This window comes from Camarhynchus parvulus, chromosome 7 (assembly GCF_901933205.1).
Source record: "Camarhynchus parvulus chromosome 7, STF_HiC, whole genome shotgun sequence".
Lineage (NCBI taxonomy): Eukaryota > Metazoa > Chordata > Aves > Passeriformes > Thraupidae > Camarhynchus > Camarhynchus parvulus.
Genome location: NC_044577.1, coordinates 36,510,065 through 36,525,098, shown reverse-complemented (window position 1 = coordinate 36,525,098; position 15,034 = coordinate 36,510,065). Strand labels below are relative to the sequence as shown.

At 48.7% G+C, this 15,034-nt stretch overlaps 1 protein-coding gene across 1 annotated transcript; it reads left to right on the top strand.

The window, feature by feature from the left end:
* Nucleotides 1–2,140: 2,140 nt before the first annotated feature.
* On the top strand, nucleotides 2,141–14,827 carry ARL5A (ADP ribosylation factor like GTPase 5A). Its single transcript, XM_030952563.1, has 6 exons — nucleotides 2,141–2,295; nucleotides 4,074–4,134; nucleotides 6,258–6,405; nucleotides 7,410–7,493; nucleotides 9,655–9,806; nucleotides 10,465–14,827. Exons 1-6 carry the CDS (start codon nucleotides 2,250–2,252, stop codon nucleotides 10,511–10,513), a joined length of 540 nt encoding a protein of 179 aa, XP_030808423.1. The 5' UTR covers nucleotides 2,141–2,249; the 3' UTR covers nucleotides 10,514–14,827.
* Nucleotides 14,828–15,034: the final 207 nt, after the last annotated feature.

Below are 15,034 nucleotides of genomic sequence, written 5' to 3'. Positions count from 1 at the left end.
AGCCCTGCGGATGTGGCACTGGGGACAGGGCAGTGCTGGGAACAGTTGGACTCAAATATCTTGGAGGCCTTTTCCAACCTCAGCCATCCCATATTCTCTCCGTTTGGGTTTTTTCCTGCACAGAAGCATTTCCATGGTGAAATCCTTCTGTCAGCATTCCAAGCACTTCCCCAGCACAGACTCCCTGACCCTGTCTGTGCTACAGCTGGAACAAAACGTTCACGACCCGAAAAAGCCCTCCCAGACTTGCAGGAGGGAATTGTGAGGCTGTACCAGCCCTGCCCACTGGAATGCTTTCCTAGAAAGCTTCCAGCAGCACGGGAAGGCCAGCTTAGCCCATAAAAACCAGCAGTACGATCCAGGTTCAACCAGGCTGCCCTAGGGAAAAACCCAAACAAATGGCACGGAGGGGGGGAATCCTCTGAGTTTTTTATTTTAAATAATCAGAATAAACGGTTTAATTGAACTTTGGTAGCTCTCCCACAGCTGTGCAGCCACCAAACCCTGCCCCGAGCCCCGGAGAGCTGAGAACAGAGAAGAACGCCGAGTGCTTCTGAAATTCCAATCTGAGGACAGGCAGAAAGAGGGATAATTGCCAGCTAATGAATAATTAACGCCATTGCAGGCTGGATGCTGAACCTGTGGAATGTTTTACACCGGAGAAGCTCACCCGCGGTGCCAGAACCCAGAGCTGTGGCACTGGGATGGACTGGCACAGTGGGCTACCAGGATATTTCTCTTCTTAAACTCTTCAGGGCCATGAATTCCCCTCCAGAGCAACAGGAAACACAAAAGTCTCTGGACACAGAAAATTGGAGGTTACTCTGGCCTTGCTGCTTTGGTTCCAGACCAGCAGGGAAAATGAAACACAAGAAGCTGCTGTGGGAATAAAAACTGCTTGAAGATGAAAAACTTCTGGAATAAGAAAGGAGATTTCATGTCCCATGCCAGGTTGGACACTGGGGCTTGGAGCAGCCTGGCACAGTGAAAGGGGAAGGAGTTAGGTGTCAGGTGTTGGTTTTCTTAGTTTTTACAGAGATGGAGTAACTGGGAGGTTTTAAAAGATTTTATTCTATTATTAGTTTCAATGAATACTGAGACACAAGAGATGTAAAACTTACTCTATTCAGTACCACATCACAAATTATTACAGTCAGGGCCAGGACAAGTGAGAGCACAAACACCCCATGTCTTGTCTCAGGCAGCAACACAGCTGTGCACAACCTAATTATTATTGCCTGGGATTTCCAAATCCATTAGGATTTAAACTCAGTGGAGGGTTTGGACACAGAAATTTATCTCAGGGTAGAGAAGGCTCTGGGCAGATCTTAGAGCCCATTCCAGTGCTAAAGGTGCCCTCATGCAAACTCACCCCCAGCTACTGGGGAGCAACTTCACCCACGTTATTCCCGACTTTTCCTCAGAACACCAAGTTTTAGTGGGGCAGAGTGAACGTGGTTTCTTCATAAACTGCAGCCAGGCTGGGAGAGCTGGGAATGTTCCCCTGAGAAGGGAAGGCTCCAGGCAGAGCTCAGAGCCCCTGGCAGGGCCTGAAGGGCTCCAGGAGAGCTGCAGAGGGACTGGGGACAAGGCATGGAGGGACAGGACACGGAGTAACGATTTAAACCTGAAGGGAGGGGGTGATTTCGATGCGGTACCGAGGAGAAATCCCTGGCTGTGAGGGCGGCGGGATCAGCTGTGAAGCGGGGGGTGCCCGTGGCAGGGGAGGGCCGGGATGGGCTGCGGGCCCCGCACAGGCTCCGCGGGCAGTGGGTGTGCGGGAGCCCGGCGCTCTGGCACTGAGGGCAGTGGGTGTGCAGGAGCCCGGCACTCTGGCACCGCGGGCAGCGGGTCTGAGTGAGCCCGGCACTCTCACCCCGCACAGGCACCGCGGGCAGCGGGTCTGACGGAGCCCGGCGCTGTGGCCCCGCTCCGCCGGGCGCGCTGAGGCGGTGCCGTGTAATGGCGGCCGCGGTGCCGCCCCCGCGCGTCAGCGCAGCGCGCCCGGCCCGGCCCGGCCCGGCCCGTCCGTGAGGCGGCCGCGGGCGCTGCTCCGCTCCCGGTGCCGCCGCTGCCGCCCCGCTGCCGCTCCCGAGCCCCGTCCCGAGCCCCGTCCCGACCCCGCGGCGATGTCCGAGCGGCAGCGGCCCCGGCGCGGCCCCAGCCGGCACTCGGGGCGCTGCGCCGGCCCTGAGCGCCCGCGGCCCCGCAGAGCCGCGGCCGGCGAGGCCCGGAGCGCCCGGCCGAGGATGGGGATCCTCTTCACCAGGATATGGAGGCTCTTCAACCACCAGGGTGAGGCCCGGGGGGATCCGGGAGGGACCCACAGCCGCTCCGGGGCGGCCGCACGGGCTCCTGGAAGTCGGGGCTTTAACCTTTTTTTTTTTTCCACCTTCTTTCAATTACTGGAGTACTCATTTCCTGACAGCCGCCTGTTAAATTATTAACGTGTGCTCCTCAGAGGAGCACGGCCGTGGCGCGGCGTGGCGGGTGGGTTCGTCCTGCTGTCGGCAGAGTGTGGGTTTAAGTGGCAATGCTCGATAAGTGGCTCGTTCGCGGAGTAAATGTTATTTATAGCTTCAGTTGTGGCTGCCCCTGGATCCCTGGAAGTGTCCCAGGCCAGGTTGGACAGGGCTTGGAGCAGCCTGGGACAGTGGAAGGTGTCCCTGCCCGTGGCAGGGGGGTGGCACTGGATAATCCTTGATTTCTCTTCCAACCCAAACCATTCCGGGATTCTGGGATTTTTAACACCTGTCTCCTTACAGCAAGGTGTTCATGAGAGTTGTAACTTTAACTACAAAACACCCCCCAACGCTCCTTCCATGTTTCTGAAGTCCTTGGAATTTGATTTAGAGTGAAGCTCAGTACTCTCGCACCTGCTGGTTGAATGTCCCGGTTACGTCCCCGTTAACGTGTAGTGCAAATACAGCAAAATATTTTTGTCTTGTAGCGTCCAGCCCCACCTCAGACCTTCTGTTCCAACTGATTTCCTAACATCCACTATGCTGGCAGCATCCCACCTGAAACAAAAGTTCCTAGTTATGTGGGGTCAGGTAAGCAGACACTTTTACAATATTGTGCAGTTGTGCAAAGTTATTAAAGCTGGCATTTGTACTGGAGGGCATAAAAGACAACTCTGCAAAACCACACAATATTGGTAAAATCAAACCCCAGACAGCCCCACTTACCTGACCCCTGTCCCCTCCCTCTCCTGTGGGATAGATCAGTTTGCTGGCAGGGATTGATCTCAGTGTCTGAAGCTTGGGCATGTTTTTAATGCTTTTTGTTGCCCTTGAGGAACACGGGGAAGGAGGGGAGAAACCCCCTTCTCTCCAAGCTTCTACTTGACTGCTCCTGCTTGGTTGTGCAAGTGAAAGTTGTGTAACCGAGCTGAGAGCTGGCTGCGCTCTCCCAAACTGGAAATCATCCGTTTGGATGTGCTTGACACCACCAGTTGTAGAGTTCCTAGCCACTTTTGTGATGCACAGGAGAGGAAGTGCTGAAGGGAAGCAAGAATTAATCGGGGCATTGAGCTCCAAAATGTCAGAGGTGGGTTGTGGAGCACCTTGGGCTTGTCCAAGGGCAGACTGGGTGAATGTGTCCTGTGAAATGTTGGAGGGCTCATCTGTTGCCCAGGGGGGCACAGGGATCACACCAGCCTGGTTGGGTTTTACCTGTTCTTTGCAAAGACATCAAGAGATTGCCTGGGTGAAGGGAAGGTGGAGTTGAGAGCTGAAAAAGTGGAAAGTGGAGTTCAGAGCTGTTGTGGCTGGGGGGATGCAGTGTGATACAGGCTGCAAAAGCCTGCAGGAGCTTGGGAGAGGATGCCAGCGTGACACTGGCAGTCAGAGATGGAAAACATCCTTCTGAGATCTCTCAGGAATGGTTCTGTGGAGGGGGAGAGTTGCCAGTCCCTTCCCTGCCCACACAAACTTCCTGGGCTGGCCCACAAACACACCTGGCCACGGCACCTGGAGCTGGGCGCTGTTGGCTCAGGAAACCAGAGGCAAACGTGGCACTGACTTTGATCCAGCCCCAGCAGCTGTGACTTACCAGTGCTGTTTTCATTGCAGAGCACAAGGTGATCATTGTGGGCCTGGACAATGCAGGGAAAACGACCATTCTGTACCAATTGTAAGTAGCACCTGCGGGGACGCTTGGGGCACTTCCACGTGTGCTCCGTGGCCCTGGGTGCTTTCACTCCGAGCTTTCCAGGTGCCAGAGGGTGCCTGCAGTTTGGGAAGGGCTCTGCTGGGTGAATGAGGTTTTGTTCAGGGGGTTTGGATCACATCACCTGCTGTTACCACGCACTCCCAGCGTCCTTGGTGTCACGGCCTTGGCTCTCTGCCAGCCCCATAAAATATGATTGGAGTGAGTGCTGGCCACGGGACACTGTTGCAAAACTGATCCACGCCACAGATTTGAACAGCAGGCAGATCATTCTGTGAGTGGCAAAGCACCTCTGCCTGCCCTGACTTGTGTCCCCAGCGCTGAGATCAGTTTGTTTGTGGGATGGCATGAAGGAGGAAGGCTGGACCAGCACAAACCCAGGACAACAGCTCCGTGCTGTCCTGCACCTTCTGCCTTCCCCAGCAGCATTGATTTGTGTTTGCCTTGCATTAACCTTGCTCCTGGTTTACATGGGGCTCAAATGAGTTTCATATCTCAGTTTCCCCAGCTGCAGATAGAGGACACCAATCTGTCCACAGGCTCAGAAGCTGCTGGGTGGCACAGGCAGCTCAAGGTCTGTTTGTGCTGGGGACAGATTGGCCCTTTCCCACGTGCAGTGTGTGGCACTGAGGAGTGTTCCTGAGTCAGAAATAATTCCTGTTAAATGATGTGGCCATGCTGTTCCAAGCCCACATTTCAAATTGGCTTTCTGGAAGTGGTTGGGGTTTGTCACATTCCGACCTGTTTTGCCTTTCCCAGCACATTTCTGGCTGCTGGTGCCCTGCCACTCTGCAGGGAGAGTGGAAGGTGAAGGTGATGGTGATTTATAGAGGGAGTGAGAGATGTTAAAAAGCACAAACATAGTGAAGGGTATTTCTTAAGACTGGAAACTGCTGCAGCTGAGGGCCATCCTTGGTGGTTTTTAATCCACTTCCTCCACAAATGTCTCGCAGTTCTTCCCCTTATTTCTGCAGTTTCAGTGCTTTCTTTTCCCTCTCCTACAGATCTTTGTCTGTCTCCTTTTTCTTTGTACCCACTTGGACTCCACAGGACTTTCCCAGCTCCCCTATTCTCCTGCCTTACTCCTCCTTGACCCTAGCCCATCTTTGCAGTTCCCATTTTTCCTCTTGCAGACGCTTCCTTTTCTCCCATTCTCATACTCAGCTCTCCTTGCACTGGCCCAGGATAAGTGGGATTGTTTTTCAGAGCACTGCACCATCCCTTTATCTCCTTGGCTCTCTGTATCCTCTTCAGGAAATATCCCAGCACCATTACAAGTCTCAAATTGCTGTCACTGTAACTAAAAGCTCTGCTGGAACTTCAAAAAGGTTCATACAAAATGAAACGCTATATCAAGATGATCAGAAGAAAAAATAATTAAGTTCTTTTGAACACAGATGGTTTGCCTTGGAGCTACTGTTAATTTTTTTGCCTGTTACAGTAGAGTTTAAATAGTCTGAACTTTTGGAGAATCCAGAGCACACATTTGGTTGTTTGATGTGGAACTGGTGTTCTTAGTGACAAAGTCACACTCAGTATCTCTAAACAGTACATTTGAGATATTTAATGGCTCCAGAAAGTGTATGGACTGTGCTGAGGGGAGAAGAGGAGGAAGTTAGAACATGAAGCATTGTGAAGAAAGTCTGGTTTTAGTGGCCTGCCCTGGCAGGAGAGCGGGATGGAGGGGGTGAAGTGTTTCTGGTGGAGCTGGAGGATGAGTTGTTGTTTTTCTGAAACCTTGGAAATCTTGTGGCTTAACCACATTCTTGAAGCAAAACAACTGCTCTGTCCCATGTCAGCCAAAATAGAGAAAGAAGAGCTGAGCGCTCCCAAAAGCTTCTGAAGCAAAAATTCTCTCAGCTCCATGGTTTAATTAATTATAACACATTTTGTTCACAAGTGCTCTCTCAGCTCTATAATTTGATTATTACATAGTTCACTGAGTCCTTTTCATTGCTGTTTTTATTTACGTTTCTGCACCTTCCACCACCACCCCTTGCCTTGGCTGCCCAGGGAGTGTTGCTGAGGTTCTGTCCCAGGGGTGGCTCTGGGTGACTCTCCTGTCCCTTTCCCTGTTCCCTGTGCAGCTCCATGAACGAGGTGGTTCACACCTCTCCCACCATCGGCAGCAACGTGGAGGAGATCGTGGTGAACAACACGCGCTTCCTGATGTGGGACATCGGGGGGCAGGAGTCCCTGCGCTCCTCCTGGAACACCTACTACACCAACACCGAGGTGACAGCCCTGCCTCCCTGCCTCGGGCACTCTGTGCTCTCACTTCTCTTCGAATGGCACATCTCCCTTGCTGTGTCCGTGCTCACTCTCCCTGCAGTGGGTGCTCCAAAACCTGCCTGGCAGCCCCAAAGTTTCCCTCCAAAACCTGGGCAGCTCTGCCTCACAAGCTCCTGTCATCACCAGCTTAAACACCCCCAGGAGTTTTCAGAGGTGCAGTTGCAGCACACACACACGTGTACATACATACATACATACATACATACATACATACATATATATATATATAAAAATATTATCAAGCACACAACTTCATAAAAACAATGCTTTAAATCAAGGTCTCCTATAGGTTATCAAATAAAATGTAAATATTTACATTATATTTATAAATAATATAAATACAAATAATAGAAATATTTAAATATTTCATTTATATTTAAATATGTATATTATGCAAATTACATTCTGTATGGTTAAATACAATTATCACAATAATTACCTTTGTTCTCCAGTTCATCCCTATGAGGTGCTGGGATTCCTTAAAGTTCTTTTCCAGCCTAAATGAAGCTGGGAGGGTGTTCTTGGAGTTTGGAGCTTCAGGACTTTTTAAATCCCGTGCAAATATCTGTTGGCATGTTAGTTCTTGACCTAGAGAAAGAAAAATGATGCATTCTGTTTTAAAGGCTGCAGTAAATTATTTGAGGGATCTGTGTGGTGCCTCAGCTACACCAAGCAAAGAGCAAAACCAGATCTGGGATTAAAGAGAATTTTCTTGCTTTCAATATGAATTTTTCACTGAAAAATGGAGAACAGAAAGTAAAAAGTTGTGCCAGAGCTGCCTTTGTACCCAAAACACAGCACAAGAGTGAATAACTCCAGGCCTGTGGGATTACTGGGGCTGGAGGGAGGTTTGGGAACAGGGATGGGATCTGATAATCCAGCTGGATAATGGGCTGGGAGTGGGAACAGCAGGAGTTTCTCTGCCTAATAGCTCTCCCTTGTTGCAGTTTGTGATAGTTGTGGTGGACAGCACAGACAGAGAGAGAATTTCTGTGACTAAAGAAGAGCTGTATAAAATGTTAGCACATGAGGTGAGTGCACCCTGTGTCTTTAATATTTATTTTAATATTTATTGTAATGTTTATTGTAATATTTCTTTTAATATATCTGGCTGATACATGCCAAGGGAAGCAGATTTACACCCTGAACTGCCTTGTCCCTGCTGCACTGTGTTCTGTGAAACTCCCAGCAAAGCTGTTAATTAATACTGAATTACAGAAGTAGCCTGTCACAGTGCTCCAGTGAAACAGCAGTTGGGACCTGTCAGGGACATCTGTGGGTTTTGGACTTCAATCCATGTTAATATCTGAATTAGAGCCTTTAAATAATAAAAAAATTATCCTGCAATAACTTAATAATTATTTTGATATCTTCCTGGCTGCCTGAGGTTTTAGAACACTTCACAATGTGTGTTAGAGCACCCAGCTCTAAAACTGAAGGAACTCCAGCCCGTGGCTGCAGCAGTCACTGCTCTGGGGGTATTTGGAATTCCAGAGTGGGAATTGCTGAATTGTACAGACCCTCCTTAAACCTGAGCCCTGGCTCAGGTCTAAACCTGAGCTGGGCTGATGTAAAAGCCAGGCAGCATCTGTGGCATGACCTGAATGCAAACTGGATCAGGGTGTGTGAGCTGACATCGAGCTTCCAAATTTAAGTGTCAGAATAAAAAAAAATTGCATAAAAATGATGGAATTATAGCCTAAAATATTCCATCTATATTTAACCTATAGCCACAGTTTGGGAGCCTGCAGGAAGAGCACAGCCTCCTATGGATTTCCATTGAGGGCTTTGCATAGGATCTTTCAAGTTTTAGGTTTTTTGTGGGTTTTGTTTTGTTTTATTTTGGTTTTGTTTGGTTTTTTTGTTGTTTTTATTTTTTAAATGTTTGATGTTTAATTTGTTTTTAATAAAGCAAATTCTAAAAGAGCAGGTCAGGCTGTGGGATGTTAAATGTGGCACTGGGGTTTGGTGCTGCTGTCCAGGATTGGGATTTCAGAGCTGGACTCCTCAGGCTGTTGCAAAAACCTGCATCTTCTGTTTCCTGCTCTCTCAAGGAAGATGAAGTTGTTAACGAGCTGATTTTGCCTCAGGGAAGGTCTGGAATTGCAGGCAGAGTGGAGCCGATTTGGGGGCAGTGAATGTGCCCTTTGTGTCCCTGCAGGATGTTCCCAGGCTCCCTCTCCAGACGTGGCTGTGACGTTGGGAGAGAGCAGCAATGAAAGTCAAATATTGATTTTAAATCGCTTTTCTTTGCTCCTTGAAAACCTTTTCTTTCTCCTAGCCAGTTCCATGGAGTTGCTGTTAGGGCAGAATTGAGTTGTCCAGCTCAGTTCCAGCTATTTTCTGGAGCAGTTGATTATTTGGGAATTAATTTGGCTGCTTGCAAACAGGAGTGTGCCTGATAGGCAGCTCAGTGCTTGAGCTGGCCTGGCTTCCTGGGAACACCTTTTTGCTTTCCAAGGGAAAGATTTTCAATAATATACCCGAGCCTTCATGTAATTCCAGGCAATTTGAGGTAAAATAAGCTGATCCCTGGAGTCACTGTTCCAAATTGTCTCTGCTGCTCAGGTGTGATGGTGTTCACAGGGGTCCCAGGATGAGGGAAGAGATGAGAATGTTGACTCCATGTTTCAGAAGGCTGATTGATTATTTGTGATATATATTACACTAATACTATACTAAAAGAATAGAAGAAAGGATTTCATCAGAAGGCTGGCTAAGAATAGAAAAAGAAAGATAACAAATCTTGTGACTGACCAGACAGTCTGGACAGCCAGACTGTGATTGGCCATTAATTAGAAACAACCACACGAGACCAATCACAGATGCACCTGTTGCATTCCACAGCAGCAGATAACCATTGGTTACATTTTGTTCCTGAGGCCTCTCAGCTTCTCAGGAGGAAAAACCCTAAGGAAAGGATTGTTCAGAAAACATGGCTGTGCCACTCAGGTACAGGGGTGCACAGGGCTCTGATCCTCGTGGAGCACAGCAAAACGTTGTGCTGAGATTTTTACTCCTCATCCATGGCAAGAATTGGCTGTTTGCTGAGCTGGATCAGGGGATTTCCTGCAGCTCCTGCCAGCCTGCAGCTCTTTGCTCTGGAGCATTGTTGGCTGGGGCTCTGGTGTCCCCTCCTCTGCCTCCAAGGGCTGCTCTGCTCTGTCGTGACCTCCTCTCCTTTCTTCCCAGGACTTGAAGAAAGCAGGGCTGCTGATCTTTGCTAACAAGCAGGATGTGAAGGAGTGCATGACAGTAGCTGAGATCTCCCAGTTCCTGAAGCTGACTTCAATTAAGGATCACCAGTGGCACATTCAGGCCTGCTGTGCTCTCACTGGAGAGGGGTAAGAGGGATTTGTGCCCACAGGAGGGGAAGCTGGAATTGCTCTGGGGGTTGTATTGGGGTATTTGTGTTTAACACACATTCCTCCCCTGTCCATAATCCCAGAATGGTTTGGGTTGGAAAGGACCTTAAAATCATCTCATCCCAGCCCTGCCTTGGCAGGGACACCTCCCACTGTCCCAGGCTGCTCCAAGCCCTGTCCAGCCTGGATTTGGACAATTCCAGGGATCCAGGGGCAACCACAGCTGCTCTGGGCACCTGTGCCAGGGCATCACAGCTTCATAATCTTGATACTTACAAGATTTTTGGGGTCAGAACACCAAATCTACATCAAACCCACAGTGTCACCTCACAGAGATAAGACTTGATATGATAAGGGCTTAATGTGGGTAGGATGAGGTGGGGGCAAACTGAAATAGTCTTAGGTTTATTAAGAATAATCCTAATTAGGGAGAACTTCATGTCTTGAAGATCTGGGATCTGAATTCTCTGGCCACAGGTGATGTAATAAGATTGAGCAAGTGCCATACAGGGAGTGAGGAGTTTCCAGAAATGATTGAGAGTTCTTGGGAAGAGTTTAAATTGTTGCTGTGGAGTTAGCTTTGGAGTTATCCCGAGAGGTGCCAGCATTCCCTAAATGTTGTCTCTTGTGTCCCCAGGCTGTGCCAAGGACTGGAGTGGATGATGTCCCGGCTGAAGATCAGATGATTTTTAATGACCTCTTTGCACAGACATTGCTGCAGCAGAGCTGTTCCAGTGGCAGATTGGTGGGGTGGATGTATTTATACTGAACTGATGGCAACTGTATTTTCTACATAGCTGCACACACATACACACACAGACACACAGACAGACACACGGACGGGAGCTGGGAGCAGGCACAGGAGCACTCGGGGCTCCAGGTTGGGTTGGGCTCCTCGGAGGACGCGCTCAGAGCTGTGACCAACCTTCTTTCCAAGCTGCCCCTCGGAACAGCCCGGCCTCGGGCCTGGGGAGGATGGAGAGAGAGGAAGGAGCTTTTAACGTAGAGTTTTCTGATCCCATTGTAGCCCTCTCCAGTGGGAGGTGTTGGTTCATTATCCCAGGAAACCAGCGAGCGAATCACTGGCGCAGGTAGCGACTCTCCAGCATTTCTGAGGTGGCAGATGTTACAAATGCAGAACTCTTTTCCTGTATGTGTACTGTACATATTTGTGTATATTTATACCTCAATCCTAGGTTAATTGCAATCTGCTCAGACCAGTGTAAAGCTGAATCAGTATGTTGGCAGTAGTGCTAATCTGTGACACGGCCCCGTCCCCGTGTCACCCGTCCCTCCGTGTCCGTACGGCTGTAACGTCAATCACACCTTGGCTCTCCACAACCTGATAACAAACTCTCTCTTCAGCCCATTGCTTGTTTTTCCACATGATTTTTGGATTAGGGAGGAGGCTGGAATGGATTGAGGCACACAGATTGGGCTTCGAATTCCAGGGTTGGCAAACAGAACAAATTTGCCAAAGAGTTGCAGATGAAATGGGTTTTCCTCTTTTATGTGGTCATCATTGGATTGGGTGATGCTGCAGGTCCTGTCCACTGCTTTCCTTCTCTGCTGTGCTGGTTGATTCAGGTCTGGCAGAAATACCTTTGGCTGTCAAAAAGGGAAAGGTATCTTTTCTTTTTCTTAACCAAAGAAGAGGCACAAAAGTATGTTTGAAAGTGTCACTGGAATCGTACAAGTCAGACTCTAATGAAGTGTTTTTCAGAGGAAGAACTCTCTTTGCTACATAAAACGTGCAGATACTAAAATGTGCAGATGTATCAATATGCAGTGGAGGGGACTGGATGGACAAAGCAGATAACACTACTTGAAAAGCTCTAGGTGACCCACACGAGTTCCAGGGCAGAACTTCTTGAAAGCAGAACCCCCTTGCATGGTCCCCAGGCAGTGTGAGAACACTAGGATCACCTCTCCCTGCTGCAGCTCCGCTGGGTTGGCTGTCCCAGGCAGAAGGGAGTCACAATTCCCACTTTGGAGGATCCAGGCAGTTGGGAAGGCAGTGGGATGGTTGGAAGTGTCAGGCTCTTCTGTGGGAGATGCATTGGGAGTTCAGCAAAATGAAACAAAGCTGTGTTTAAAGTGTTCTTCCCTTTCTCAGCCCCCGTGTCTGGTAAGGATAGAAAAGGCATTTTAAAGACATTTTAAAGCTTAGTTTGAACTTTTTAAGGTGCTTCTCTTTGGTTCTGGGATAATCTGGTCAGCTCCTGCCTTCCTGCCTACGTGCCTCCCTGGGAGCATGGGAATCCTGGGGAAAGGAGGGGAGGCAATCTCTTATGTCTGTATTTAACAAAGGCAGGTAAAGAATTTAACTTTTTAATCTATTTTTGGTATCTCCAACGCTCCCTGGCTGGGGGATCTGCTGTCTTTGTTAAACATTAAGGTGTACATGCATATATCTCTAGTGCATGCACATAGATCTTGGTATTTAACTGGTGTATTGCAAAATGTATCAATGTTTGAAGAATTAACAATTTAATGCAAAGACTCTCTCAGTTTCTCTGACAGTATCTACAAGCAACGAGCTCTGTGCACACTTGCATATGAAATGGAATTGTACATTTTCTAGTCTAAAAAAAGAAAAAGCAGACTTGCTTCTAAACCCAAGTGTTTGGTTTTTGAGTCTTATGTCTTCCCTGGGCTGAATCCACACAGGCTGGGTGCGCTGGGGGCTGGTTGGTAAGAAAAGGAGCTGTTGCTGTTGGTGGTGGAGCAGTGTTGGGGTTTCTGCTGCTTGGTTGTGCGTTTGCAGGAGCTCTGTCAGGTGCTGCAGGTGTGGGTTGTGTTACAAGCAGATACTCTGTGTTTACACATCACTTAGGTTGGTTTTACTCTTTCCCTCCCCGTGCCACTTCCCTTGCTGTGGCCTCTGAGGTTCACCTTGTCTTGGTTTCCCCAGTGACCGCAGCAGGGCCTGGGAGTGCCTGCACACCTCAGGACTGGCTGTCAGACAGGGTTTTCTGTGCCCTGAGGGGTTTGAAATGCCAACTTTCAATTGTTCCCTGTGTGTTGGTCAGTGAACAGCCCAGTGTTACCCTGACTGCAAACATCTCATGCATCACTGTGAGCTTTCTGTGTATTTTGTGTTTTTCAGGGCAAATGTAGCCAGAATTCAGCAGTGGCTGATGTTTCCTGACACATTGTGGTGTTGTCCAGGGCTTTTGGGGTTTAAATGCTGATTTTCAGTCTGTAGAGATGGTCAGCAGAGATGACAATTCCAGACTCACTTTGAATGGTTGCTGTCATCAATTCCAGCCTCTGTGATCAATTCCAGACTCACCTGGAGTGGTTGCTGTTATTAATTCCAGCCTCTGTGACCATTTCCAGACTCTCACCTGGAATATTTGCTGTGATGGTGCTTTGAAGTGCACGTGTGTGAACTCAGAAATAGTCACTGAGAGGAGCAGCCAAACTTTTGATCTCTCAACCCCTTTGTGTTCTGTGTAAGTGCTCCTTGTTGACAGCTTTTTTCTTTTCCCTGTAGGGGAATTCCCATTTTTCTCCCAGCTCTGTCCATAGACAATCCAGGGAGCTTTGCCTCAGTGCTGCTCCCACTGGGGGATTGCTGGGCAGGGGTTCCTTGCCCTGGCTGTGACCCTGATTGTGATGCTGTTGTTTCACCCTCGGGGTTCTGCTGCCTTGGCTTCCAGCTGCAGCTCAAGCTTTGCCTTTGTTCTCCGTGAAATTCATTCTTAGCAAAAGGGAGGGGCCTTAAAAATGGTTATTGAAGTAATGCTGAAAAATGGCATTTTAGTAGCAAAAAAAAAAAAGGTCATATTTCAATAATTGATATTTCAAATATTTCCTTTGGTTCAGAAGATCATCAGTTTGGTAAATCATCTCTGGAATATGCTGCTTCTGGCATCTGGGAATTATACAGGTCTTTAATTGTGAGGAGAGGTGGAAAATAAACTTGGGGAATGTGAACAGCTTCATTTTTTAATATCTTTTCTTTTTGGGAGGCTGAGCCCCTGCTCTGCTGAGCGCTGTGTAGGTGTGTGAATGGTAAATGCACCTGACCAGCACATTCCACATCTCTGCAGCTCAAGTGCCTAAAACTAACTCCATCATCAGCTTTATTTCCCATTCCCTTAGAATAGAGATACATATCTATAAAAGCCTCCCAGTGTGTGGAATTGAGTGGGTTTTCCCCTCCCCACACCCAAGTTTTAACAGGATTTGTGATAAATTTGTTACAGTTCTCCTATCCCTGCCATTCCAAGCACTTTTCCATTTATCAGGCATCACTGAGTTTGGGACAGGAAATCCTGATTTTGTCCTTGTGTCAGGGTGGTTGGCTGGAGTTCCTGTCGAGGGACTGTTTAAATATCTCAATCCAGGAATCCAGGCCTTGGGAAGTTCCTGGTGGCAGTGCTTCCTTCCATGCTGCCTGGTGGAACACGAAGTTTGTCACTGTCAGATTAATTAGGTCTGAAAAGTAATTTTCAGCTGATTGAGATGAATGTGCTGAGCAGCCCTGGGCAGGGCAGGGCTGATCCCGTGGCACCAGGAGTGGCACTGAGGAAAGAAAATGTCTTTGCACTCATGTGACTATCCAGATGTGGCCTGCTTAAAAATCCAGATGTGACTTGAATATATTGTAGTGGTGAATACGTTAAATGGCCAAAAATGATGAATTATAAGGGGCTGCCTCTGTAGCTTTTTATTTCATGTGTGAGAATCATGAGCAGGAATTCTCTCCTTGCCTTAAGAGTGAATTTTTCTATTGTAGCTTTATCCACAGTGGAGTCACCCTGAGCCTTTTAAGCCAGACTTTGGGTAAGGACAGAGCTGGGCGGGGTTTTTAAGCTTTTCCTATTTGTAAGTGTACAAAACTTGGCTGAGACTGGATGAAGCCAGAAAATGCTGCTTTACCTGCGAGGCTGGGAATCCTTCCTTGGACATATTCAGCTCAGTGCTCTCCTTGTCTGACTGGGGAGGGAGCCAAGAAAAGCTGGATTCTGTGGAGAGGCTAAAAACCAAAACCAGCTGAGACTGGGGGGGCTGTGGGTGTGGGATGGGGGTGTGTGACTCGGGAGTGGGGACAGCCCCGGTGGCGCTGTGTCCATGCCGAGGGTCCCTGCGTGTTTCAGCACGCTCGGTTCTCTGCTCCAGCCCTCGGGCTCGGCTCTCCGCAGCTGCCTGAGGGCGCAGGGCTGGTTTATAGCCAGCGATGCTCGGGTACAGCCGGC

Bases quoted from the DNA above. Each gene is read 5' to 3' on its own strand.
- ARL5A (XM_030952563.1), top strand. From the start codon at position 2,250: ATGGGGATCCTCTTCACCAGGATATGGAGGCTCTTCAACCACCAGG. The intron at 4,135-6,257 runs GTAAGTAGCACC...TTCCCTGTGCAG, and splicing joins ACGACCATTCTGTACCAATT to CTCCATGAACGAGGTGGTTC. The intron at 6,406-7,409 runs GTGACAGCCCTG...CCCTTGTTGCAG, and splicing joins CCTACTACACCAACACCGAG to TTTGTGATAGTTGTGGTGGA.